The sequence below is a fragment of the Rhinolophus sinicus genome, chromosome 1, assembly GCF_057876585.1.
Source record: "Rhinolophus sinicus isolate RSI-liver-muscle chromosome 1, RSI-T2T, whole genome shotgun sequence".
Classification (NCBI taxonomy): Eukaryota; Metazoa; Chordata; class Mammalia; order Chiroptera; family Rhinolophidae; genus Rhinolophus; species Rhinolophus sinicus.
Genome location: NC_142501.1, coordinates 144,979,103 through 145,007,026, shown reverse-complemented (window position 1 = coordinate 145,007,026; position 27,924 = coordinate 144,979,103). Strand labels below are relative to the sequence as shown.

The window sequence follows — 27,924 nt, the reverse complement described above, 5'->3', positions numbered from 1 at the left end:
ATGGTATTTTTTTCTTTGCCTAGGCATTTATGGGAATGAACTCTGCTTTTTTTTTTTTTTTTGCTTTTTTTTTTTTTTTAAAATAGGGATACCTCCCGAACAGGTTGATAAGAAGAGGTTTTTCTTCTGTTTTCCAGTAGGTGGTGCTCAAGTGTTTTATTTTTCTCTTGCATTGCTCTGACTTCTTGAATCTCTGCTTTGTATTTCCTGGGGAGGTAGGCCTCTCTCTGACCAGGTGACCTTGGTCTCACTCAGGGTACCACCCCCATGGGAGAATGTGGTGGGCGATGATGTTTAGAGCCCCTGAAATCCCGATGCTGCCGTGGCAGTCAGATGCAGTGCTGCAGTGCCTGAGCTGTCCCAGGTGCCCCTGCTGGGATCAGCCGTGAAGGGTGGGGGTGAGGTGGGCTGGAAGAGGCCACTTGTGTGTTTGTGGCTTTGTTCTCCTCCCAGTGACAGACCCAGTGACAGAGACTGCCAGACGTCAGCTGCCGCGCCTCTGTATTTCTACCTGTCTCTGGGATTAGCCAGTGTGGGTCTGCTGTTCAGGAACTCTGTCCAGTTCCCAGGGTTGTAGATATTCTGCTCTTTAACCCAACAATCACTGCTACAGTTTTTTCTGGGGCTCGCTGCTAGCTGCGGGAGGGTGCAAGGAGGCAAGTTCTGGTAGGGTTGGGGGCTGCAGCCAGACTCCGTGGCTTTGTTTTCTGCCTGGCAAGGGCAGCTGCTAGACCACAGCTGCCGCACATCTGTATTCAATCTCTGCCCCATCACTGGATTCAGCCATAACGTTTGCTGAGCACTCAGGCAGGAATGCTCAAGGCTACAGAGAGTACACCTGCAACCTGAACCCTTCCCTCTCCCAGGTCCCGCAGTGAGCTCTGGGCTGCGGCCACGGCACCTGTCTCTGGTCTTCTCCCTTCCTTCCTCCCCTGTTCACCCCGATTCGCCCACCTTCAGATATCTGGGTGGATGGATCTCTCAGCCATATTGTGTGTTGGGCGGGGAATCTTTTGTTGAATTACAGCTGTTCAACTTGTAACTTCAAGGGGAGAGATCAGGGGGACCCTTCACACTGCTGTGCTTCTGACATCACATGTTTTTAAGTGGTTGAAAATCAAAAGAAAAAGAATGTTTTGTAACACATGAAAATTTTATTATCAAATTCCACAGCCTCATTCAGTTGTTTGTATATTGCCTGTGGCTGCTTTTGTACTACAACAGCAGAGTTGAGTAGTTGTGACAGAGACTCTAAGCCTAAAGTATTGATGGTCTGCCCCTTACAGGGAAAGTGTGCTGATTCCTGATCTCTGGTTACAGGAAGAAAGATAGAATGTGAGTACAGATGCTGGTAGGTAGGTTGATAGAATAGTGGGAGCTTGTAGCAATACTTGTCAGTGAGATAGGAGCAGAGTTACCACGTAAGAATGAGGTTAGGAGAGGAGTTGTTGGAGGTTTGAGAAAGAGGAACACGTTTTAAATAGCTGTCTAGGAGAGTAGGAAAGGGAATGGACAAGGGAATTTTAGTCCTTCTGGCAGGCAGGGTTAAGAGCCCACTTGAGGTTCCTAGTCATTAATTTAAAGAGAACAGTCACCATGTTGTGTTTCTATAGCTATGTTCAGCTGTGCAGGAACAGATGTAGAATAGGTTAAAAATCCAGTTTAACCAGTACTGGAATTTTTCCAAGGGTGTGTGGTAAAGGGAGATAGGAACAAGGGAGTTGAAGATACACACGAGGGCTTGGTTATGATGAAAAACCATGAATATAAGCTGGTAAAGAGGGGAGAGAAGACAGAGAGAGTATTGTGAAAATGTGGTAGAATCAATGTGTTTTAGGTCCTACCAAAGGATCACTGGAGTTGGGATACTAAAGGAAATGTGTAGAAAATACGGGAAATGGTGGTCAAAGAGTAGGATGTTTGAAATTGAAATTATGGAAGGTTTATTCTTATTGGCAATGACTGGGTCTGGGGTATAACTATCAGAATTAGGGACCACAGGACATTAGGGAAGAGAGAAGTCATGGTGCTGCATATGTGAATGTTGCTAACTTTGGAATTAAGAATTAGTGAGGGGAACTAAGCCAGGAGCTGAATTTTAATTCGGATACTTAGTGAGGAAGAGTGACTACAAGGTCAGCAGATGACTGCAACAGTGAGAGCTAGTGAGTTATATAGTGTGGTAATGCAAGGTGCAAAGCTGGGAGTTTTGGGAAAGGAAGAAGGAAAAATTCTCTGGAAAGAGCAGTAGGACTTCTACCTCCAAGCTGTGGTTTAAGGGTTGTAAGAGAGAAAACAGCACCGTTTAGGAGATCTACAAGGAAAGTGGCATCCTCTGGGGAGATCTGAGTTTTAGTTAAAGCAAGCCAGTGAAGGAATATTCAGAGATGAGGTTAAGAATACAGGAAACTTTTCTGATTATGGTTCCTGAAGGCAGGCAGAAGGGTTTCTGAAACTGGGAGGCAGTGGGAGATGGAGACAAAATAGAGGATGTGAAGCGCAGTTAGAGTGCAGGCGATAAGGCATTGTGTCCCATCATCCTTTTTTTCACCTTTAGGGTATGAGTAACTTCGAAATCTTATTGTTTATTCATGTGTGTATATGTATGTATACACGTATGTTCCCCCTTCTATGTAGTGTGCCTGAAATAACAGACGTGTTTCTTATTCACCGGTACATAGGCACTGTATGTGGTACTTTTCTCTATTATAAAGAGAAAAGAGAAGATTGGGTATATTATGACAGTATACCTGGTATATTAGCAGCTAGAATTATATATTTCGTGGTGGCAGGTGTTCTCATCTGTATAAGGCGAGGCTATCAGTTGAGAGAGGGAGACAGAGGTTTAAGAACAATGGAAAACGTATGGAATAATTGTGAAGAGTAGGGTAGTGAAGCCACCAGAAAAACTTAATGCTTCTTCCTAGTATCAAGTGTCCATTTTAGGATGGTGATCATTTTAGATTGACTATAATTGTTTCTAAAGGAACATTTGAACAAGTGAGCTGGAAGGATACAATAGGAAAGTATGGTTTAAAGTGGGATTTTAATTTGTATTTTTAGAGGTGCTACAATAACTGGTAATGACAAGGCGTAGAGATTGAATGACTGAAGTAGAGTAGAAAAAAAATTATTGGAGATGAGGAGTTCCTAGAAAGCAGAGAGACCAGGACAGGCTGTTGGATGAATCATCCATATGGATATTGACATTCTATAGAAAGGTCAGAGTTGGAGTGAAGAGGAAGATTTTGAGCAAATACCGAGTTCCAAAGATGCTTACAGTACCTTGTCTATAAACTAAAGTGTCTTTATTCTGTTGTTTCTGTTTTTTACACTTTTTTATTTTAATATGGCAAAATATACATAACAAAATTTACCATTTTAAGTATACAGTTCAGTGGCATTAAGTACATTCACACTTGTACAGCCATCACTACCATCCATCAACAAAACTTTTTCATCTTCCCAAACTGAAACTCTATACTCATACCCATTAAACAGTGACTCCCCATTTCCTCCTCCCTCAAACCCCTGGCAGCCACTAATCTACTTTCTGACTCTGTTAATTTGACTCCTATAGGTACCTCATATTAAGTGGAATCATACAGTATTTGTCCTCTTGTGACTGGCTTTTTTATACTTGGCATAATGTCATCAGGGTTCGTCCATGTTGTAGCGTGTGTCAAAATTTCCTTTTTAAGGCTGAGTAATGTTTCACTGTGTGTATATGCCACCTTTTGTTTATCCATTTATCCATTGATGGACACTTGGGTTGCATCTGTCTTTCGGCTATTGTGAATAATGCTGCCATGAACATGGGTGTACAAGTATGTCTTTGAGTTCCTGCTTCCAACTTTTTTGAGCGTATACCCAGAAATGGAATTGCTGGATCATATCACAATTTTATTTTTAATTTTTTAAGGAACCATCATATTGTTTTCCATAGTAGCTGCATTAGTTTATTCATACATTCCCACCAGTAATGCACAAGGGTTCCAGTTTTTCCACCAACATTGCTTATTTTCTGTGTGTGTGTGCGTGTGCGTGCGTGCGTGTGTATGTGTGTGTGTGTGTGTGTGGATAATAGCCGTTCTGATGGAACTAGTATCTCATTGTGGTTTTGATTTGTGTTTCCCTAATGATTGTTGATTTTGAGCATCTTTTCATGTGTTTATTGATTATTTGACTATCCTCTTTGGAGAAATGTCTGTAAGACCTTTGCTGGTTTTTTAATTGGATTGTTTGGTTTTTATGTTTTGGTGTTGAATTGTAGAAGTTCTTTATATATTCTGGGTATTAATTTCTTATCAGATATATGATTTGCTGCAAATGTTTTGTCCTATCCATGGGTTGCCTTTCCACTCGGGTATACTGTCCTCTGATGCACTTTTATTGCTTGTTCTTTTAATGTCATATTCCAGAAATCATTGCCCAATCCAATGTCATGAAGCTTTTCCCCTTCTAAAAGTTTTATAGTTTTAATTCTTATGTTTAGGTCTTTGATCCATTTTGAGTTATTTTTTGTATATGGTAATAGTCCACCTTCATTCTTTTGCATCTGTTGATTTTTTAAATTGAGAATGAACCCAAAACTTTTTGGCTATAAAAAATAAATTTTCATTTATTGAATATGTACCCAGATATCATTGCTTTTAAAGGGTGAAAACTGATTGGGTGAGGGTGAAAACTGATTAGCAGGCAATATTGGTAATTTGGGATCTCTGAATTGAACCACAAGAAAACATTTATTTTACTTTCTCCTTAGAGCCAAGATTCTGGGTCTGATAATCGTATAAACACAGTCAGTCTCAAGGAAGCATTGGAAAGGTTCGATCACAGCCCAACCCCTTCTGCTTCCTCCCGGAGTTCAAGAAAATCATCTCACACAGCTGTCTCAGACCCTTCCTGTGAGTACTCTAGCTTGAATGCAGGCTTCCTTTAAAGAGAATGTTTCTAAATTGTCTGTGTTACTGGTATCAGCATTTTCATCAAATGCTACTTAAAAATAAGTTTTTACATTTCTGAAATATATTAATCTTTCCAGTGAGTAAGAGGCACATTGCTCACATTTCGCAAAGAATTAAGTTGACGAAGTAGTCTCTAAAATATGTAGGTAGTAAGTAATGTTGTTATTGTTAAGTTTTTAATCATCCCTCAAAAAGAAAGCAAAACTATTCCTTTTTTTTTTACTGGTAGAGCCAGTAAGTGTTTTTAACTTCGCTTTTTGAATATTTTTTTAAAGTGTGTTATATTTATGAAGACTGGCATAATTATCAGTTAATTATTATTATAATTTTTTTAAAGATTTTATTGGGGAAGGGGAACAGGACTTTATTGGGGGAACAGTATGTACTTCCAGGACTTTTTGGTTTTTTTCCCAAGTCAAGTTGTCCTTTCAATCTTAGTTGTGGAGGGCGCAGCTCAGCTTCAGGTCCAGTTGCCGTTGCCAGTTGCAGGGGGCGCAGCCCACCATCCCTTGCGGGAGTCAAACCGGCAACCTTGTGGTTGAGAGGATGCGCTCCAACCAACTGAGCCATCTGGGAGGCAGCTCAGCTCAAGGTGCCATGTTCAATCTTAGTTGCAGGGGGTGGAGCCCACCATCCCTTGCAGGACTAGAGATGTTGAATCGGCAACCTTGTGGTTGAGAGCCCACTGGCCCATGGGAATTGAACCAGCAGCCTTTGGAGTTAAGAGCATGGAGCTCTAACCGCCTGAGCCACCGGGCCGGCCCTCAGTTAATTATTATAGTAACTTTTTTTAAGAGTAACTTTTATTTGTTGGTATTAAAAGTACATATAATAAGAAGGAGTTGTGATGAACTACTCAACATTGTGGGTAGAACGTCAAAGAGGTTAAATATAGGATTTTTGACATTATTTCCTGCTATTATATCTCTTTTTTTAAAAAAATTATTTTACTGTGGTAAGAACACTTAAAATGAGATCTACCCTCTTAAATTTCTAAGTGTACAGTACGTTCTTATTGCCAATAGGTACAGTGTTGTACTGCAGATCTCTCGAGTTCATTCATTTTGCTTAACTGTAACTTTATGCCCACTGATTAGTCTCCACTAACCCCCTTCCCCCAGCCCTTGGCAATCGTGCTTCTCTTTGATTCAATGAATTGATTATTTTAGATACCTCGTATAATGCAGTGATACACTACTTGTCTTTCTGCCATTGGCCTATTTTCCTTAGCCGATGTCCTCAGGGTTCATCCATGTTGCCACATATTGCAGAATTTCCTTTTATTTTTAAGATTAGATAGTATTCCATTGTATGTATATACAGTATTTTTTTTTTCATTCATTTATCTGTCAATGGATATTTAGGTTGTTTCAACATTTTGGCTATTTGTGAATACCTGTTTCAACATTTTGGCTATATTGTGAATACATGTTGGCTACAGCGAACATGGTGCTAATCTTTTCGAAATTTGATTTCAATTCTTTTGGGTAAATACTCAGAAGTGGGATTTCTAGATTATATGGTAGTTTCTATTTTTAATTTTCTGTGAAACCTCCATCCTGTTTTCCACAGTGGCTGCACTGCTTTGTATCCCCACTAAGAGTTTGTAAGAGTTCCAATTTCTCCACATTCTTGCCAACACTTGTCTTTTGTCTTTTGGATGGTAGCCATCCTGACAGGTGTCAGGTGGTATCTCATTGTGGTTTTGATTTGCATTTCCCTGATGATTTGTGACATTGAGCATTTTTTCGTTTACCAGTTGGCCTTTTGTATGTGTTCTTAGGAGAAATGTCTATTCAAGTCCTTACGCCATTTTTTAATTGAATGATTAGCTTTTTTATTATAGAGTTCTAGAAGTTGTAACCATTTTTATATTCAAAGTTTTCCTAATTCAAATAGTTCTTTGTCCTTAAAAAAGAAGTAATTAAAATGAATCAGCTTATCATTGTGGACTTTACTTTTATTGAATAATTTAGAAAAACAACTCAAGGACCTTTTTTTATTCACTCACTGAAATGCATTTTGAGATTCATCTTTGAAAACTGTGTTTTATACAGTAGCTGATGCTGTTCTGTTTTTGTTCACTAATCTCAGCAACACCAACAAAGATCCCAACGGATACTAGCACTCCTCCTAGGCAACATTTACAAGCTCATGAAAAGATGGCACAAAGGAGGTCATCATTCAGTAATCAGGTAAATTCTATATTTAGTTAGTGTTCTTCTGAATGAAGATTGATTAAAAGGGAAAAAAAGTCATGTGAATTTTCAGAAATTCATTGATTCATTATCTTTCTATAAATATCAAAATAGTTGTTGATATATAACACTTACTTGAGCTCTTTCTTTTTTTTGTGAAATAGTTGTCAAATATATCAGGACTTTTTTTTTTCAAGTAACATGTTAGATATTTTTTTCAGTTATTAAAAGCTGATAATTTAGAACCATTCTCATATTATGTAAGTTTAAATACCAGTCACTTTCAGTTAAATCCAGTCACTTTTTATTGAGAGCCCATGCAGGGTAATGTGGCAGATGCTTTGGAAGATGAAAGCATAAATAGGGAACAAGCATTTTCATCGTAGAGGGCGAGACATGCCTATACTGAACTAAAAAAGTAGGAGGCAAAAGTTATTCAGTTCTAAAGATATCATGGTGATATTTCTGGTGGAAGTACTCATGTATGGGAATGATCGTCACGCCAGCGTTGTTTTTTATTTTGCTTCTAGTCAATAAATTCCCAGTGTATTGGTCAATCATTAACACAGCCAGTGATGTCTCAAGCCACACATTTACCAGTTCCACAAGGCATGTCCCAGGTATTTTTATTTGTTTGTTTGTTTATTTCAGTTGAGTATTTTGAAATGATAAATTGGTTTTAAGGTAATACAGATTTTTTTAAAAAAACTTTCTTGCAGATATAGTGAATCTCAACTGTGGGCATTTAGAATGTCGGGGGATATTTTTGATCGTCTTTGTTTTGGGTGTACCACTGGCCCTTAGTTTGGTAGGCAAGGGCCAGGGATGCTAATTGTTTTTCATGATGCATGACAGTTTTGCACAACAAAGAACTACCCTGCTTAATATGTTATAACACCATCTTTGAGAAATACTACAGACAGTAATATATTAAAGATGAAATATAGCTTTTCATTCTGTTCTTCCTATGGATTTTGGAAGGATCAAGTAATTTTATTCATATAGTCATTCATTTGTTTATATACAGAACATTTATTGAGTTCCTTGTATGTGTCAGATATTGCAGGACCTCGCAGTACAAATATGCTATATAATATCTGTACTAAGTATAATATCTATACTAACAGGCTTTATTACAATGACGGAGAACTACAGTACAATATATAGTCTATGCTCAAAGTATCTAGGCTGATAGGTGCGCACATTAGATGGACACCTGATGCAGCCTGAGGAAGTGAAGGGACACTTTCGGGAAGAAGTTTTGCTTGGGCTGAGATCTGAAGGAGGCTTAAATGTAGAAATAAGCCAAGAAAAAAGAGAAGTATTACAAAAGGGACATGAAATTGCTTTTGATTTTAACTTCCCAACTTGTAATTTATGACTCTGCGCTCATTCAGTGTCTCAAACAGTAAAAATATTAGTAGTAAAAATAATCCAAAATTTTCTGTCTTGTTATTAAATATACCTTCACTTAAAAGTATCTTATTTTCAAATAATGATAGTTAACAATAGTTAAAAACATTTTTCTAAAAATACCTTTCTTATATGGTTATTATTTAAATTATACATATGACACTTAATACGGATATATTGAGAATGTAATAAATTTCCTGAACATCGTAATTTTGACTTCTAGCAGCATGTGATCATGTAAGGTGTTTATAATAGCACTATATTATTAAATACTATATGTACTTTTAACAGTTTTTATCGAGTCCTCAAATCCTTTTTATTCTGAAAGTTAACAGAATTTTAATGCAAATATTTATACATACTTTCAATATTATTAGTTCATTAATCTCAAGATACTGAATAAGCATTTAACATTTTAAAGGTATATTTTCATAGAATAAGTAATGTCAAAATGTTAATAAGTATTGAAATTTCGTATTTTGTTGAGTGATAGAGCCAAACACTCTGCCTCTTAGTTCTGTTTCCTATTATTCTGCCTTCTGTTTGTTTTTATTTTTTTATTTGTATTTAACAGAAGTCCTTTAAGTGGTGGCAATGTTGTTATCCAAAGGTATATTTTAGTTTGGGTAAAATATATTTGTATGACATAAATATAACATTTTGAATAATATTAAAGAATAAAGGGATGAGGGAGTTGAGGTACTAAATTAATGTTTTTTTTTTGTAATATATGATATGGACTGGTGATTATCAACTTCAGAAGTCAGAAGTGTGTACTTTAAAAAGTAATATTCAGTATCCTCAGTACAAACTTCTGAAGTAGAGTAAAAAAGCTTTTGGGGGACATTTCTCACTTTTGAATGCAGTGCACTCTGGGAGACTAAGGCTAAGACAGATTTCCAATAAAGTGAAATTCTTCCTGCTTTTATACTGTGTCCTGCGCTGAGTATTCATGGGAATAATTAAAAGAGCCTGTATAGACTTAACTGGTTAATCCCTAGATGTGGCTAAATATCAAGCAGTAGTAAATTTCAAATAGAAGCTGCTTATGACTCAGGTAAAATGTAGAGAAATAAGTGAAATTGAAAACAGTGGAAGTAGAATAACTTTTCATTCACATATGTATTCATTCATTTGTAATTGCTAAGTCTTTAAGAACCTATGTTTTATAATTTCTGAGAACAGTTTCAGTTGAAAATACGAGAAAAATATTATGGTAGGTTATCTGTCATGTTTTTGTAACTTTCTAATGATGTGCACAAAGAAGACATTCAAATGACAGAATTTAATATGAATAACTCGAGGTGCCCACTACTTTCACAGTTGTTAAAGGGTAGAAATGAAGTAACTTGTTCTAGCAAGTAGTAGCGCCACAGTATGAGCTCAGGTCTTTTAATGCCAGTGTGTCAACATTCAGTCAGAAGTCAGAAGCCATACCAGAAATTTGAACAGGCGTAATATAAAAAATTATTAACTGGCAACAGGTATTAACTACTACATTCTAAAGACTACAGGGATAACAGATGTAGAGAGCAGCCCTAACCACAGTAAAAGGGAGAATACCCAAGGAAGGAACAATTTGGAAGACTCTCCTGACCCTCCACACTCCGGCTCTTCCAGGCCAGGCCGAGATTCAGATCCTGGGGCAGGTGTGCCTGTAGCCACTGGATGTAGAGAAGTTCACTGAGGTGCCACAGACTAGGGCTGGAGAGCAGCAATTTACCTGCTAGGGTACCAATAAAATTTGCTGAGGAGCTGCCATTATGATGCTAGTGACACTTGCTAGAAAACCACCTGCTGGGAAGCTGGTGACTCTCACTAGGAAGCTACCCACTGGCATAAGAGCAAAAAGAAAAGCACCAAGCTCAGAAGAATAAGCACTTCCCTTTGCAGAATCCCTTTTAGCACCATCAACTGACGTGACTTAGTTTGTGCCTCTGGCAAAAGATAAATATTTATAGAGTCCAGCTCCAGTATCACAAAGCCCAGCAAAAATGGGTGAATTAGCTGAGAGGCAGTAGGTTGACAACTGGCATAACATCCTTAGCTCATGATACGCTGCTTGCTTTTCACACTGCACAATTAAGAGGAATAAGTAATTCTAAAATATGTTACACTTTTTCCATACATGGTACTTCAGTTTCAGTTCTCAGCTCAATTAGGAGCCATGCAGCATCTGAAAGACCAATTGGAGCAACGAACACGGATGATAGAGGCAAATATTCATCGGCAGCAAGAAGAATTAAGAAAAATTCAAGAACAACTTCAGATGGTCCATGGTCAAGGCCTGCAGGTAAGTTATTACTATATTTGATTCAAACAAAGCATGCCATTCACCTTTGGTTTCTTAGGAAAATTGACTACTCTTAATTAAAAATGAGATGCAAGAGATAATAAATACTCGTTGGTTACCTACTCAGTATGATTGCATTTACAGTCTCTAAAGATAATTCATTCTTGAGAGTATGTCTATCAATCAACATCCTTCTTTGTCCGGATAAGAGTCATCTTTTAGCAGTTCAATTTTTAGTAAGCTTAAATCCAAAATATAAAAATTATATTTTACATAGACTTTTAGATATGTATAGGTACAGAATTTACAAATCATCCATCATTGTTTTAGTAAAATACCAGTAGGTATAATTTGATAGTTTTGGTTGGTCAACCATCAAGGCCACTCTAAAGTTGTGTCTGTTAGAGAAGATGAGGACTTTGGTAAGGGAAACGTTAAGTGAAAACTACTTCCCCCTAATGGCATAAGTTATAAATGATAAGTGATGCAGAGGTGCCTTGTAGAAAGCAGCGAGTAGCATCGAGTTAGGATGATGCTAGCTGATACAACAAATAATCTCCAACACGTAAAATACTCAAGCAGGAAAGATTTTGAAATTTGTAACACTTTCTAACAACTGGAAACATGACTGGAGGAATGATTCTGATGTATGTTTCATTCAGTAATTATTTATTGCTAATTGTTCATTCAGAATGACATAGTCTTGTTATTTGCTTTGTAAACTTTGTAGCTTGTTTTTGCTTTCTTTTTTTTCTTTTTTAATGCTCTCATTCTTCTCTGTTTGTATTCTATAAGCTCATTTTTATGTAATCTTTATTTTTAAAGATGTTTTTGCAACAATCAACCCCTGGGTTGAATTTTGGTTCTGTTCAACTTTCTTCGGGAAATTCATCTAACATCCAGCAACTCGCACCTATAAATATGCAAGGCCAGGTTGTTCAAACTAACCAAATTCAAAGTGGAATGAATACTGGACATATTGGCACAACTCAGCATATGCTACAACAGCACACTTTACAAACTACATCAAATCAGGTAATGTTATTGAATACAGTGGACTATGGAATGTTCAGTGATTGAAATGTATACTATTGCTGAAACAAAAATAAAGCTCTATCTTGAACAATACTGTATTTAAAATTTAATAGTAATAATTAAAAAGTATAGTATTGAGAGATTAAATATTTTTTGCAAAATTGTTGCGAAACTGTTGAATGAAACATGATTTCAATATTTTGACATTTAAAAAATGTTGCAATTTTTAAAAAAATGGACATACAAGACTACTTCTATGTGTTCAAAAGGTTTGACTTGCAAAAGAGGCTGGCCAGGCAACATGTTACCATATGTGAAGAATAAATTGTTGGGGCAATGATGGTTTAATCAGTATTCCAGGAAATTTTGGTAATTGGTGTACATCTGTGACTTTAATAAATTCCAGGGCTTCAAATGGAATATATAAAAGTGTCTAACATCAGTCCCTCACTTTGGCCATTTAACAGAAATTCTTTATGTATATTTATATCATCACTGTTAAGATTATGCTCCTTTTTTCTAAAGTCATAACATACCTTCCAGCAAATATTGAAGACTAATTCATTCTCAGTTACTACAAGTCATGCCTTTGTCAGATTTCTTCCATAGTATTATGTCCTGCCACTTCTTTTTCTGTCATGTCAACTATTGTTAGAATGATGTAGAAGCATACTTCCTGATGTAAATTTTTCAGTCTATCATTAAAATCTTCTCTTTTCTAGCAGAATCAACAAAATGTACTGAGCGGGCACAGTCAACAAACATCTCTTCCTAGTCAGACACAGAGCACTCTTACAGCCCCACTGTATAACACTATGGTGATTTCTCAGCCGGCAGCTGGAAGCATGGTCCAGATTCCATCTAGTATGCCACAGAACAGTACCCAGAGTGCTGCAGTAACTACATTCACTCAGGACAGACAAATAAGGTAGTTGTCATATTTCATAAGTCATTCCAAAGTTGTAAATTAATTGATAAAAAACTCAATAATTTAATTTTAAAAATACGATTTTTAGTTTGCTCATTCCAGCCAATAGTCTTGACTTTGAAATAAAAACTCAGAATGTATCCATTGTTTAAGGACTTTTTAATGAAAAGGTAACAAATTTTGTTTCCTGTCCAAAAAATGTGCTAGCAAATACAGAAGGTGCCAAAAAAAATGTATACTCATTTTAAGAAAGGAAAACTGTATTAAAATTGTAATACTCAATATATACCAATAACAAAAGATGAATACAAGTCACGTATGACTTCTGCAGTTACAAGAGGTGCTCAAAGTGGTTACCATCATTCTCCAGACATTTCTGATTACAGTGAACTACTGCTTGAGCAAGGTTGACTAAAGTGTCCACTTGTATCCATTTTTTTGGCACCCCTGGTATTATAGAATCCAAATTCTACAGCACACTGTTGTATGAGTTTTATGATAGGCTTTGTATCACTGTGGACCTTTAATCACTTTAATGCGGATACTGGTGAGTTTTCAGGTAGTAACAATGGTTACGGTGTACACTACCATAGTTTATATGTCTTATGGAATAAAAGCTTGCCTTTCTTGAGTTTGTTACATATGGTACTAAGTGCTCAAAAGATATTATTTAAATTTTTTTTTAAATGTTGTTGTTTTTATTTCCCAGGTAAGAAAAAAGTGAGTTTTTAGTAATTTGGTTAACTGGCCTGTAGCCAGTTAAGTGGATGAAGAAGGGGTTCTGGATTCAAGCCTCAATGTCTGATTTCAAAGCTCAAATGCTGAAACATATACTACACTAAATTTTTGTAGTCCATTCTAGAAAAAGTCATTTATCATTTATTTTAGTAAGTCCAGATAGCTGACTTAGAAACAAATTTTTGGAAGAAATGCCATTTTCGTATATTGGTAAGCTTTAACTTTAGGATCTCTATAGTCTTAAAACTTCTATTTTAAATACATTTTATTTTTTACTTATTTTACTGCAATACAAGTAGGCTGCTGCCATTATAATACAATTTTGCTATTATATTTGACCATGAAATAGATTACATTAAAATCCTATTAGTTTCCAGAGAGTAAAGAAGCTGCAGGATCACAGAGGCAGTGAGAGCAGAGATAACTAATTTCTTCTCTTTGAAACTCAGTTCCTTCGATTTAAAAAGTCAGGCTTTATCAAACAAACAAGACAAACAAACAACAAAATATTCATAGACACAGACATCACTTCAGTGGTTACCAGAGGGTAAGGGGGAGGGAGATGGCAGAGAGGGTAAAGGGGTTAAATATACAGTGATCTAAGAAGAATTGACTTTGGGTGGTGAACATAACAATGCGATATATAGATAATATATTATAGAAATGTATACTTGAAACCTGTGTAATTTTACTAACTGTTGTCATGCCAATAAATGTTAATTAAAAAATAGATATTTTACAAACAAAAAGTAGATAAATAAATGTCATGTTACTGTAAAAAAAGAAAAATAGAGTGATTCTATTTTGGTGAAAGAGAGGCGTGTGGTCAGAGAGAGCTTCGTGGAGGGAGATACTTGGCCTGAGTCTTACAGAGCTTGGCTTTGGTTGTGCGCATGCAGGGAGCCTGAGGAGGGACGTCTAGTCAGAGAGCAGTATATACCAGGGGTGTCCAAACTTTTTTCAACGGTTTTCACTAAGGGCCATATGCGGTAAAATACACAAACAGCCGGGTCACTCACTCGAGGTGAAGTACATATTGCCTCACCTGGTTTATTTAAGTAAACTAAATATATTTTTGGAATTTGCTGCGGGCCAATTAACAATGGATTGCGGGCCGCAGTTGGCCCGCGGGCCGCAGTTTGGACACCCCTGGTATATACAAAGCCACAGAAGTGATAGTTAAGCAGAAGTACATTGAGGAATGTCTTTTGGTGCCGAAATGGATGAAGTACTCTCATCACATTTTACCAGTGAGCAGTTGAGCAATTCAGATATTAATTTCTTTTAAGATTACAAAAAATTAGCATTTCTGTGAATAAGCCACATTGTAAATGTTACTCGTTTTTTGGGGTTTTCTTTATATTATAAATTTTAAAAAACTGTATGTGTTTTTTGCATTAAATAATGCATTTGGTCCTGAAGCATATAAAATACAGTATTTTATTTTCAAGATTTGACATGGATTCAAAATAGATGTATTTTGTATTGTGAAACATATAAATAATAAAGTATGCATCTGTACTGAGTTTCATATTATATACTTTAAACAGTCTGTAGTTGCAGTTATGTCACGCATGCATACGTCTACAATAAAGTCTTATGTATCTCAATTTTTTCACTATAACAGCCAGTGTTAGAAACTAACTTCATCTCACAGAAAAGTCAAATAGAAATAATATTGTTTCCTGAAGAAGCCATCATTTTTTGTTTTTGTCGTTTCATTAAAGAAAATAGAAGGAAGGGAGGGAGGGAGAGAATATTAGTGAATTCTAACACAGTGAGTATTATGCTGCATTGATAAACTTATAAATTGAGGGTACTTTTATTTACTTTTAGAATGTCATTTAGTTTTGATTTATGTTTATGAGATACAACTTGCAGTGTAACTGTCCTATAAACCTAAAGTTTTTTTAAATTGCCTTGTGATAACTTTAAGTTTATTCATGATTAGTAAAATAAACCATGTGCCACATCTGTTTGACTCCAAGTACTTAGTAATTTTATAAAAAGAAAGAAGTTTTAGCAGTTGTAAAAATTGTTTGTATTGTGGTAAAATATATATATAACAAAATGGACCATGTTAACCTGTTTGAATTGGACACAGTTCATTGGCATCGAGCACATTCACGCTGTTGTAACCATCACTACCATCACCATCCAGAACTTTTTTCATCTTCCTAAACTGAAACTGTACCCACTGAAAAAGAATTCCTCATCCGTCTTCCCCTCTAGCTCCTGGAAACTGCCACTCTGCTTTCTAAGCACATAAGACTGAGTTTCACTACTCTAGATACCTCATATAAGTGGAATCATTTATGTCTTTTGTGATTTGCTTATTTTACTTGGCACAGTGTCCTCAAAGTTCATGTGTCAGAATTTCATTCCTTTTTAAGGCAAAATAATACTCAGTTGTATGTATATATGTCACATTTTGTTTTTTCATCCCTCGACAGACAATTGAGTTACATCCATTGTTTGACTATTGTGAGTAATACTGCTATGAACATGGATGTACAAACATCCATTTGTGTCTCTGCTTTCAATTCTTTTGAATATATACCCAGAAATGGAATTGCTTGATCATATGGTAATTCTGTTTAGTTTTTTGAGGAACTGTCATAACTGTTTTCCATAGTAGCTAAACTATTTTGCATTTTTACATTTTCACCAACAGTGGACAGGGTTCCAATTTCTCCATATCCTCACCAACACTGGTTCTTTTCTTTTTTTCGGATGATAGCCATCCTAGTGGGTGGTGTGAAGTGGTATCTCATTGTAGTTTTGATTTGAATTTCCCTGATGATTAGTGATGTTAAGTATCTTTTCATGTGCTTAATGACCATTTGTATATCTTCTTTGGAGAATTATCTATTCAAGACCCTTGCACATTTTTAAATCAGATTGTTGTTGAGTTGTAGGATTGCTTCATATATTCTAGTTATTAACCCCTTATTAGATGCATGATTTGCAGATATTTTCTCCAGTTCTATGGGTTGCCCTTTCACTATGTTGACAGTGTCCTTTAATGCATAAAAGTTTTTAATTTTGATGTACAATTTATTTTCTCTTTTGTTATCTGTACTTTTAGTGTCATAGCCAAGAAATCACTGCCCAATCCAGTGTCATGAAACTTTTCCCCTCTGTTTTTTCTAAGTTTTATAGTTTTAGCTCTTATGCCTAGGTGTTTAATTTATTTTGAGTTAATTTTTGTATATGGTGTAAGGTAAGGGTCCAACTTCATTCTTTTGCATGTGCTTATCCAAAAAAAAGTTTGTATTTTTGTTTGTTATCATTTCATTTTGCTATATATACAAAGGGAATCTTTCAAAACATGAAACAAAATTGGGACATGCAGCTTTAAAAAAAACTAAATTGACAATATCATTGGGTATTATTTTAGAGAAGTATTCAGCCCACTGCCTTTTATAATGTATACCTTATATTTCTGACTCCCCTTCTTTCTTTTCTGTTACAGATTTTCTCAAGGTCAGCAACTTGTGACCAAATTAGTAACTGCACCTGTAGCTTGTGGGGCCGTCATGGTACCTAGCACGATGCTTATGGGTCAGGTGGTGACTGCCTACCCTACTTTTGCCGCACAACAGCAGCAGTCCCACACGTTGTCAGTCACGCAGCAGCAGCAGCAGCAGCAGCAGCAGCAGCAGCAGCAGCAGCAACAACAACAGCCGAGTTCCCAGGAGCAGCATCTCACGTCAGTTCAGCAACCATCTCAGGCTCAGCTGACCCAACCACCACAGCAGTTTTTACAGGTAATTCTCCATATGGCGGAAGCTGTCCCAAACCCATAAGCTCTTAGATAGTGAAATTAGGCATTAAATGAACACTTTTGTAAATGATCTAAAGAATCCATATGAGTTTATATTGTACAAGTTAAATTTCTATAAAAACAGAAAGCTTATCCCAGTTAGCTATATTTTCTTTCCTGTTTAATCTTTGGAATACTTTTAGCCCTGGCATGGACATACCCAGTTATCTGAATTGCTGGATAGAATAAATGGCTACTTCCTGCCCAGATCGAGGCACTTTAATTAGAGCTCTCTCTGGCTGGGTTTCTGGAATTCAAGCAAAGACATCTTTCCTTCTCTTTCTTTCTCTAGTGGCCCATCATATTCTCCTCTCTACAGGGCAGGGGTATCAAACGGGATTTTTAAAAAATTAGTGTAGACGATTATCTTAAATTATTTTTTCAGATTAAATTTTATAATTGATTATAAATTAATTAAGCAGAAATACTGTGGAGACAGTATATGTCATAATTAAGAACTTGGACTCTAAAATCAGACTGCCCTGAGATTTGGCCACTACCGCACCATATACTGTGTGACCTTAGGCAGGTTACTTAACTTGCTAACCTTCAGTTTCCTCATCTATAATATAGAGGTGCTAATAGTTCATATCTCATGGGTAAAACATGCATTTAAATCACTGAACATAGTATAACTGCTATTTTTTATGACCACAAATGACAAACACTCAGATTGATCAAAATGCAGACACAGACCTCACATGGGTATATCAGACAGGAACTACCTCTCTAAAGGATACAGAAGAAAGTCGTCGAGGTCGGTATCCTCAGCAAGGAAATCAGGCCGAATTTCTGGACCTCGGTGCCTCACGGGGGAGTAGGTACATAGTAGCAGATTATGACATCTGGAAATCCAGCTTTTGGGGAGCAGTTTTGAATGTAGGCTAGTTTAGATTTGTGCTGGAGACGACTCCATATAGGCCAGACACATATCATCAATTTTAGTTATACAACTATGGTATAATTAGAAGATTTAATATTATATTGTATATTCAGGTATAAGTACAGTGTTAATTATCACCCTTGGAGTTCTGGTCCAAATACAATTCTTGGTGATATAAACTTGGTGATGTGGAAAACAAAATAAGGTAGTTGCTTAAATCTCTCCAGTCATACAACCCCTTAGACCATAAGCCTATACTGCAGCCATTTGTGACTGGCTTAGCTATTGTTATAAATGAATTAATAATTAGAATTTACAACAAGTTAGAAACTATTATCTGGGGTAAATATAGTCAGTGAGAATTATAAGTAAAAGCTTTAAAAAGGAGAGGACTTGCATTAAGATCTCAGTCTTCTAGTTTGTCAGAACGAGGGCCCCTAAAAAATGAGCATTCTCTTCTCCACCACTTCTGAAAGAAGCATTCCAAAGACATGGGACCCCTAAAGAAATAAGGGAGGTACCACCCTTCAGAAATACACTCATATGTGTATTTCTCAAATTGTACACTCAAATTGTAAATACACAATTTGGCTTATTGTATAACACTTAGTTCCAAAATATACCTCTGTTGTAACCCTGAAAGGCTCAGGAATATTCTGAGTTTTTTTATCTTACAAAAGTTTTTCCTAATAACAAAGAGAGAAAGCAAATGGTCCAGGTTCTTGGCAAAGCTTAATGGTTCTTAAAGTTCAAAGATCTGTGTGTGTATCCTTCATATATATATTTGCAAAAATCACTCATCACAGTTCCATTTTAAAATTAGTTGTATGGTCAATAGTAAGGAAGGAGTTTCATTTTAAAAATGCACTTTCTTTTGGCTGGTTTCCTTTGTGTATCCAGTAGTAGAAATTAGGTGAAAGAAACACGCTCCTAGAGTTGAGACTTGCCCAAGGTCACACATCGAATGAGTGGTGGAGCAAAACTCAAATCCAGGGCTTCTGACTTCAGATCCTGGGCCCTTTCTTGTTGTTTTGGTTTCTTGTTATGCCACACCGCTCCTTATAGGACTTAAGTCTCTAACTTTGCCTTCATTTTTGTAATACTTTTAAATATTGATGTTAATATTTAATCTTCATAGAAACCCAACATGGGACGCGCTGTGATTATCCTTATGTTGTAAATGAAGAAACTGAGGCCCAGAGAAGTAAATAGTTTGATCAAGTCGCTCACTTAGTGAACACGGCACCAGAGTTTGCACCTGGACAGTGTAGCTCAGGCCCGTGCTTGGCCGTGGAGCTCCCGCTCTCACCAGCCAGAGGAACCTGTGCCAAAAGCCTTATCTGTTTGACCTCAGAGCATTTGTGTTTCATATGTTCTCAGCTATGCTTAAAATTTATTGTCTGTTTAAAATTGTGGTCTTTAGGACATACAAAGTGAAAAAATATGTATGGTTTGTCTCAAGACATAGATTGCTTTCTATACCATAAATTCTCCAGCTCAGATGCTTTTAAAAAACGAAGTTCTGTCAGACTTTCAAAGAGGGAAGCCTTACAAGCATTCACCACAATATTATTTTTAAATGAGAGAGCAAAATTTACATAGATTATGTGGAATTTAAGGATTTTGTCCCAATGGAGAGTGGAAAACTGGAGTAATCTTAATGTAGACAACTTAATGGGGGTAAAGCAGTGTTGCATGATCCATTTGTCTTTAGACTTCTAGGTTGCTCCATGGGAATCCTTCAACTCAGCTTATCCTGTCTGCTGCGTTTCCACTACAACAGAGCACTTTCCCTCAGTCACATCACCAGCAACACCAGTCTCAGCAGCAGCAGCAACTGAGTCGGCACAGGACTGACAGTCTGACCGACCCTTCCAAGGTTCAGCCACAGTAGCACACAGGCCTCCTCTCTGACTTCATGGGAAGAAGGGGTTGGCCCGTAGAGTTGCTGACAGAATCTGAGGATTAGGAGGAAAAGCTCCGGCCGTTTCATGAGATGCAGTATTGAGTGTTCTAGTTCCTCAAGTTAGTTAGCAGGGAAAATGCTGCCTAGTGCTACGTACATTAAATACCAGCCAGAAGATGATCATAGGGCCATAGCCAATTCTGACAGTGTTTTACTTGCCCATATACTTTTTGATGAAAAAAGAATATATTGCCAAATGTTAAGAAGCTCAGCTCTGAAATATGACCTCCAGTGAATCAGAAAGGCACTAACAATGTTAGTAACTTTTAGTGGTTCTGTGCCTGTTTTCAAGTGTTACAGAGGACACACCACTGCCATGTCAGGGGTTTGCTTACAATGATGCCATGAAGACAGTCCAGTAGACCCAGTAGGCCCTCTTCCCCAGCCTCTCTCCCTTTGCAGATAATGATGGAATCGTAAGTAATTTCAGAATGTTGTGAGGGTTTAAATTCTCTATGTACAGATGCTGTAAAAATATTATGTATATGTCTGGATAAAAGGAAAGAAAACATTCTGTATGCTGCATGAAAGCATTATCTCCTCATAGGTATGAATACATTTCCTTAGATTCTGATGCCATGTGCAAACTAATACATCCTTTGTTTTCCCTTTTGTTTACAACACGATAGTGTTCTATTCACTTTCCCGGGGCACAAGGCTTTTGTTCCTACTCGGCTGTGATGTCACAGTTTGTTCAGTGAGGTATGATGTGCTTCTGGGAATGGATTGTTTTTTTCAGGTTAAATTATTGAAATAACAGGATTTTCAAGTTACTCAGAAACATCCCTCATTTCATTATTTTTCAATTATGTTTGAAAATAGGATTTGCACTGCTTTATTTTAGAAGGTTGGGAGTTTTGATCACATATTTTGATATAGTTCATAGTTGGAAATAGTTGTGTAAATGGTTTTCAACAAGCCTGAAAGTAATTTCAAGAATGTTTCAGTTTTAGGAGTAAAATTTGCACACAAAACATTTTAGGCACTTTTTAACATTCTCACTGGTGGGAATTTTAACTTTTAGGATTTGTTGGAATCTTTTTATTATCCTTCACAACTTCAATGCTTCTTTTAGTCAGAAATGATTCAGGGTTATTTGAGGGGAAAAAAAAAACCCATAGTGCCTTGATTTTGATTCAGGTGATAATTCACCATCTTGAACTCATTCTCTGGTCTCAGTAGCAGTTTTGAAACCTTAGTACATTTTTAATAGCATGTGGGTGTCATTGCCATTGTTATCCTCCTAAGTTCCCAGGAAGACTGCTGTGAGTCTCTTGGGCTGGAAGTACAAATAATTTAGAAAGAAAAAGATGACATCCTAACACTATTAGAGTCATTAATGTGCTCACAAAATTATTTTCCTAAATCAGCATCTTCCTTTAAAGCTAAGTAGTCATTTAAGAATTATTAGTAAATATTTGCTCAATATGATCTTAATGTCCTACAGAGGAAAAAGGAGTGGGACTTGGCTTTGCCTTCACTACGCTACAGTATTGTAACTCACATGCTTTCTAAATGTGAACTAAGATTTCATTTGGCAATATCATATTCTTAAAGGTAATAAATTCCAACAAATTGTAGTCATAAAAAAGCATTTTATATATTTTATGGTACTATAATAGTTAAATTTACAACTACAGAGCAAAGTAAAATTAATGGAAAATATCTTGTTAGAATATCAAAAATTATTACTGAGAGAAAAGAAGACAGCAAGCTGAAATAAATCAAAATTGACCTTAAAGTGTATTAACAGAATTGAGGTTGTTAAACAGAAAAGGTTTTGAGCAATGAAAATAACATAATACAGAATTGCTAGATAGAGTCAGAGAAACTCTTAGTTCTTAAAACTTTTCTGTCCTCAGCTTTGCTATCATCCTTAAGGGACATATTTTGTCTTTCTGTAGAAAATTACACCTGGCCACACTTAAATTAGAAAATGTTGAAAATGAAAACAACCAAAGAAAGTTGGTGTCTACCCTTCTATAAAAGAAGTGTCACTAGATACCAATCAATAATTAACATATCAAGGAGCTCATCTTCTAGCTAAATGATTCATCCAGAATAGATTTCTCACTTTCTCCTGAATGTCAAGGACAGTTGTCAGAATATGTGTGTACTTGAAAGCACACATACACATAGACAAAATTGATATTGTAGAATATGGCAACAGTACTTTCTCCCCTTTCAAATTGCCTTTCTTAACCTTATCATGCCATTCCATACGTATCTGAGTTGTGCCTCATTCATTTTTTAGTGATACCTAGTGATACAGATTTAGCTAATAAAAGAAAGATATGAAAAACTATTAAGGTTTATCCTCTTAAGTACCATGCTTAAAAGAAGGATGGTGGATTGTGAGCACTGTGTACTTAACAAAAACAAAGCCTAAGACAAGTCACAAGGTAAATGGGAAAGAAAATTAGACAAAAATTTGCATTTATACTTCCTGTTGTTTCTTACAGATAATTTTTTTTTCTGCTTAGAATTGATGGCTAAATTTAAAGGAGCAGCTAGCTGCTTTTCCTTTGTTGTCAGTATGCAGTGTTGTGTTGGAAGAGGTGGGAAGCACCAGCTGCCTCTTAGCTCCTCTTTTTTTCTTGCTTCTCTTAAACTTGGATTGCAAAGCTATCCCTGCCCCCTCCTGCATGGAGATTTGAGCATTCTGATGAAGATTGAGCAGTTGTTCTTCGTTCATTTCTATAGCCAAAGTTGTTAATTAACATTCTAAATCTAAGTCATGAAAAAACACCAAATAGGGACATCTTTCAGCTACTTAAAAATCCTGTCTTCCCTCTGCTTTACTCAGTTTTTCTTAAAAAAGAAAGAAAGAAAGAATAAAACCCCATTTTATTCTGGGTGGCACTTTCTAGGTAAGAAACTGTTGAAGATAAGGAAAGCTGTTAGCTGTTCTGCAGTTACCTTGCGTTGGACCGCTGTGGCAGGCACTGCTCAGGCAGTATTGTTTCACCACCTCCATGTGAGGACTACAAGGACTAATAAAGTTGCTGCTGGGAGTGGTCTCAAAAGTACTCCATTTTTTTAGTGGAAAATATTGATGGAAAAAGCAGACATGGAGGTTGGGGGAAGCATGAAAGTACATACTACAGTTCTGTCTCCAAACTCTGTCCTAAGTTGAGGTGGTAATTTGAGTCCTATGCTCTGCTTTGTCACTTAAACCTGGTGTGGGAATGTACTCGTGACTTTGAATGGTTTGTTACAGAATACTCTGGAATAGTGCGAGTGTTACTTGAGTTCTTCGGAAGTGCTGCACTGTCGGTCATTGCCTTAGCGCAAGTGTGCGCAGTTAGTGACGGGCCTGGGAGCAGGCCGGCTCCAGGAGGGCGTCGTGTGTGGAAGGCGGATAGATGGACCTTGTTTGTTCGGAAGCCTCAGCTAGGGGCCCTGCAGATAGGTGTTATTTTAAACTGGATGTTACTCAGCGTGTTTTAAAACGTTTCCACTACATTGAGATGAACTTTTAAAAAGTGGAATGAATGCAAATGGCATTTTACTCTAGTACTGCTCATTTCTTTTTTTTTCTTTTTCTGTATTTCTTTGGTGATTGAAAGTTTGTTGATGAACATTTGTGTAAAACTCACTCAAGTCTAACCTTTCCAATGTCTGTGACCCTGTCCATAGTCCCTCAGGAGTCAGTGTTGGAAGGTATAAACACTGGATATTACTATTGCTGAGTGAGTCTAGCCAGGAGTAAGCTGATTGGAATCTTTAGAGGATGGAAAAGAAACAGCACAAAGGCACTTGCCATTTTAATAGTGATTGGAGAAAGAGAACCTTTTAAGTTTGTTTGGATTGGGTGAGCATTCTTCTAAAAGGAGCTTCTGAAGTAATTGCAGAGGAAAAGAGTCGACTATTTTTATAGCATATTTAATATATTTGTATATAACTATGAATATAGTAGGAACCTCCCACATCCTTCCACTTTTCTAAGCTCCTCCCCCCTTCGCCATAGCTAGTCTAGCCTCATCCGCATGGGTAATGTGCCTACTGTCAGCCTACCAACAGTTAGTGCGGCTGCTTTCTGAGACAGGTGAGACGACCCAACTCTCACGCCTGGGGATCCTTATATGGGAATAGCACACACTTTTAAAACAACATACCACAGTCTAAAAGCATCATTTTGAAATGTAACAAGCACTTTATTGCAATTATTCATTTTGATAAAGTTTATTATCTTATAGGCATTACCATTTCTAAAGGATCCCCAAATCATCACTTAGGTGAAATTTAAAAATGACACATTTCTGAGAAATGTTTAGATCCAGTGAACCGTAGTAGGTTTATGGGAGTGATTTCAAGGTAGCCAAATGAACTTTGACTTTTGTTTTGAATGTGGTGGTCAAGAGATTGTAGATGCTAGTTTCATTTAGACACTATTGTAAACCTATCTTGCCTATTGTGTGGACACCAAAAGAGACCAATGAGCCTGTTTATTTTCAGAGGTCTAGGAAAATTGCATCAGTGTGAATAGATGTAAAAAATCAACCCAAAAGTGATTGTTAGTAATACTTTAGAGTACAATCATTTCAAGAATTATTCTGGGTGTTTTAAATGTGCTCTGAAATGTTGGCATGCCATTTCAGTGTTTCCATTTGAATTGCTCTTGTAATATTTTTGCACAAAAAGGACTGAGAAAGACTACTTTGGTTGAAGAAAAAAAGTGTAATTTGGTCTTAATGACTCCTGTGGAAACACTGGGGATGAATTTTGTTGGTATAGTTATTAATTCAGGATATTTAAACAGTATTGAACAGCTCACAAGAAATTAAACAAACGTGAATTTTAAAAATTAAAACTTTCTTTCCATGTGATGTTTTCCCCATGTCATAATTTAACACTACATTCCTTGTTTTTCTTAAATAAAATAATACTTTGCAGGTTCTGTTTTGAGTATTTAACAATATTTTGTAAGCTGCCTGGGTTTTCCTAGGGAAACGTTCTTTAATGAAATAGGATCGTTTATGAAGACTAAGTGAAATTCCATCACCACCACCAGCAAACACTGAGGTGCTGCATTAAGTGACAATCAAATAGTGAGTATTTATGGGAGAATTTAGGAAGTGGTTTTAAAGAAGAAATTGCTTTGTAAGCAGTTCTCTGGGTTTCTTGAATAAAAATGGCTACATGTATTTATTTATATTTTTAAATATCTTTGTGTTCTGTTTTCTCATCAGAGTGATTTCACAGTGTCATGTATTTAATTTGTGGTTTGTTTTGTTTTGCCTTACTGTATCTCTGACGTAGAGAACTAGCTCTCCTTATGTGGGGTGCAACCTCTAGCCCTCAAGACGATTTTTCATGGGCAGGCCAAATCTGTTTTGCTTCAGGACAGCAGTGGAGGGCCCAGATCCAGAGGCCCCTGCACTTCTCTCCTGTTCTCAGCTCATTTAAGGAAAAAATAAAGGTAACTCCTTTGAAACCTGCTTCATATAGCTCCAACCTTTTTCTAGTTTCACTTGCTGCCTTTTCTATTTTCGGGGCACTTTTTATATTACTTCCCCAACACAGCCAAAGGCCAGTATGACAGATCCAGTGGCACACATTGCCTGTTTTTGCCCATTTGGGGAAATGTTAGTGAAATGATCAGCATCTTCTAACGGCCACTACTAGTATCATATCTGAATTCAAATCCATTGCAAGTCTTTAAATATAGGTGAAGTAATGTATACACACTGCAAACTCTTCTACAAAAAAATGTTTGTCTCTATAGTGCTGCTTGGTCTTTTAAAACAAAACAAAACCTCCACACACAGCACTGTCTAGTAAAGCAGTTTGAGCATTTGGAGCCTAGAAATTTGAGGATACTTCTTGCTGGTGTGATTGGAACAGAATTCTCCACTTTGGGGCTCGTAGAGTAGCTTTTGAGTCCCACAGGCCAGATACAGGGCACACTGTCTAGCTTTTGGGATCCCTTGGAGAATGGTAATTAAAGCAAGTCAACCACAAGTTGGATTTAATGGTGTGAAAAATGTTTCTTAACTCTGAGGGTTAAATTGAAAATGTGATGTTTTCAAATGTATGCTTTTAAATTTCTGAGGAAACAAACTGTGACATCGCTTTAAAAATGACATTCAAATGTTTTATAACAGGTGTTTTTGAGTTGGCCTGTACTGGTACAAATTCACTGCTGGCAATGATTGTGCCAGTATTAGTAAATGTAGGGAAAGCTGTATTATCTTCAGATTGATGTGTTATATAACTAGACAATCATCATCAAGCAAAAAAAAAAATAATAATAAAGGGGGCCAGGAAATGCCCTTTTTCTTTTTCAGTAGCTATGCCAGCTAGAATAGCTATAATTTAGACCATTCTAGAATTAGTTTGAAATCTGTTTTACTGCGGTGTAAGTTGGAGAAGGACTTCTGTGTGGCACTTGCACGTTCACTCTATGTAAAGATTGAAGCCCAAAGATGAGTTAAATTCAGTGCTGTATTGAAACCAGTTAGTGCAAAAAAATGTTTTCTCTTTGTAAATTTCTCATTGTTAACATAAGTTGGTAGCTTAAAAACACACACCAAATTCTTATGTTCTGTATGGTTCTTAGTGTGCTACATTGCTGTCCTTACTGCTTGGTTCTTGGTTTTAAATAAAATTTAGGTGTAGGCTAACATTCTTACTTCCAAAAGGGTGGAGCTATAAATGGCTAACTAATCTTGAGGTAAGAATACCTATATTTTTTCTAAAGCAAACATTTAATTGAAATCCAATTGATTAACAGAAACGAGACTAACATTTTTTCAGGTATTCAGCCCAAATGCTAAATTGCACAGAAGCACGTGAAGGGATAATGAATGGTTTCAACGGTGCTATATTAGGTTCTCTGCTAATTTTCATGAGCTATGTGTGGAAATATTGTATAAAATGGGGATCATTTTGTTACCGATATTGCCCTTTTAATTTGGTGTTACAATTGGTTACACTCGTTTTTCAAAGCTATCCTTTGAGAAGAGGTACAATGTGTTCATCATCCTACCTTCTCTCAGGCCTGTTGCTATATGATCATTTTCCCAGGTGACGATGTGCATCGTTTTTAAAACTACATGTACTATTATAATGCCCTTTCCCATACTCCTGTAATGTATTCACAACCTGAAATTACAGCAAGAGCCAAGCAGTAGCATTGTTTTTTTTGTAAATGTAAAAATAATTAGATCCAGACTTTGTTTCCTTACTCAATTTCAAAAATAAAAAATACCTCAGTGCTATGTTTTACAGTATCACATGCATTTCTCAAAAAAATAACACCTGCTTTATGTGGCACATAACTTGTAAGAATCACATTATTTTGGATTTTAAAGAGACTATTAAATATTTTAAAACCACTACCGATGAAATTTTCCTCTTTTATTCAGCAGTGGAGTTCTGAGTTAGTGATTTTTAACTTGTAGTGTAGGTCTGAGCTACCAAATTCTGAATTGTTACGTCCTGTTACAAGATTTTAGTGTCTCAGAAAGCTCTGCTGTTATTCACATATTAAGCTACCACTAGGACCAGGCTGCCTCCATTGCCAAATTTGGGCTCTGATGGTACCAGCTACTTTCCAACAAGGAATTAAGCATTCTGTTCTCGGAAAAGAAATAATGTAATTACCCACTTTTTTGTTTATAGTCTAAGGCAGTATTAGGGGTATGTAACTGCACAGAATGATGAGTGTAGTCT

At 36.6% G+C, this 27,924-nt stretch overlaps 1 protein-coding gene across 28 annotated transcripts in view; it reads left to right on the top strand.

The window, feature by feature from the left end:
• Positions 1 to 27,590, top strand: part of CLOCK (clock circadian regulator) — a 124,121-nt gene extending 96,531 nt beyond the window's left edge. For 26 of the 28 annotated variants that reach the window (XM_019740111.3, XM_019740115.3, XM_074324541.2 and 23 more), the window contains 8 exons: positions 4,766 to 4,907; positions 7,062 to 7,162; positions 7,696 to 7,785; positions 10,719 to 10,871; positions 11,697 to 11,906; positions 12,629 to 12,834; positions 17,048 to 17,342; positions 19,996 to 27,590. In XM_019740111.3, the coding sequence (XP_019595670.3) occupies positions 4,766 to 4,907; positions 7,062 to 7,162; positions 7,696 to 7,785; positions 10,719 to 10,871; positions 11,697 to 11,906; positions 12,629 to 12,834; positions 17,048 to 17,342; positions 19,996 to 20,175 (1,377 nt within the window). In that variant the 3' untranslated portion in view covers positions 20,176 to 27,590. The remainder of the gene's footprint in view (positions 1 to 4,765; positions 4,908 to 7,061; positions 7,163 to 7,695; positions 7,786 to 10,718; positions 10,872 to 11,696; positions 11,907 to 12,628; positions 12,835 to 17,047; positions 17,343 to 19,995) is intronic. The other 2 variants (XM_019740116.3, XM_019740117.3) reach the window with 2 other exon arrangements.
• The last annotated feature ends 334 nt before the right edge of the window (positions 27,591 to 27,924 follow it).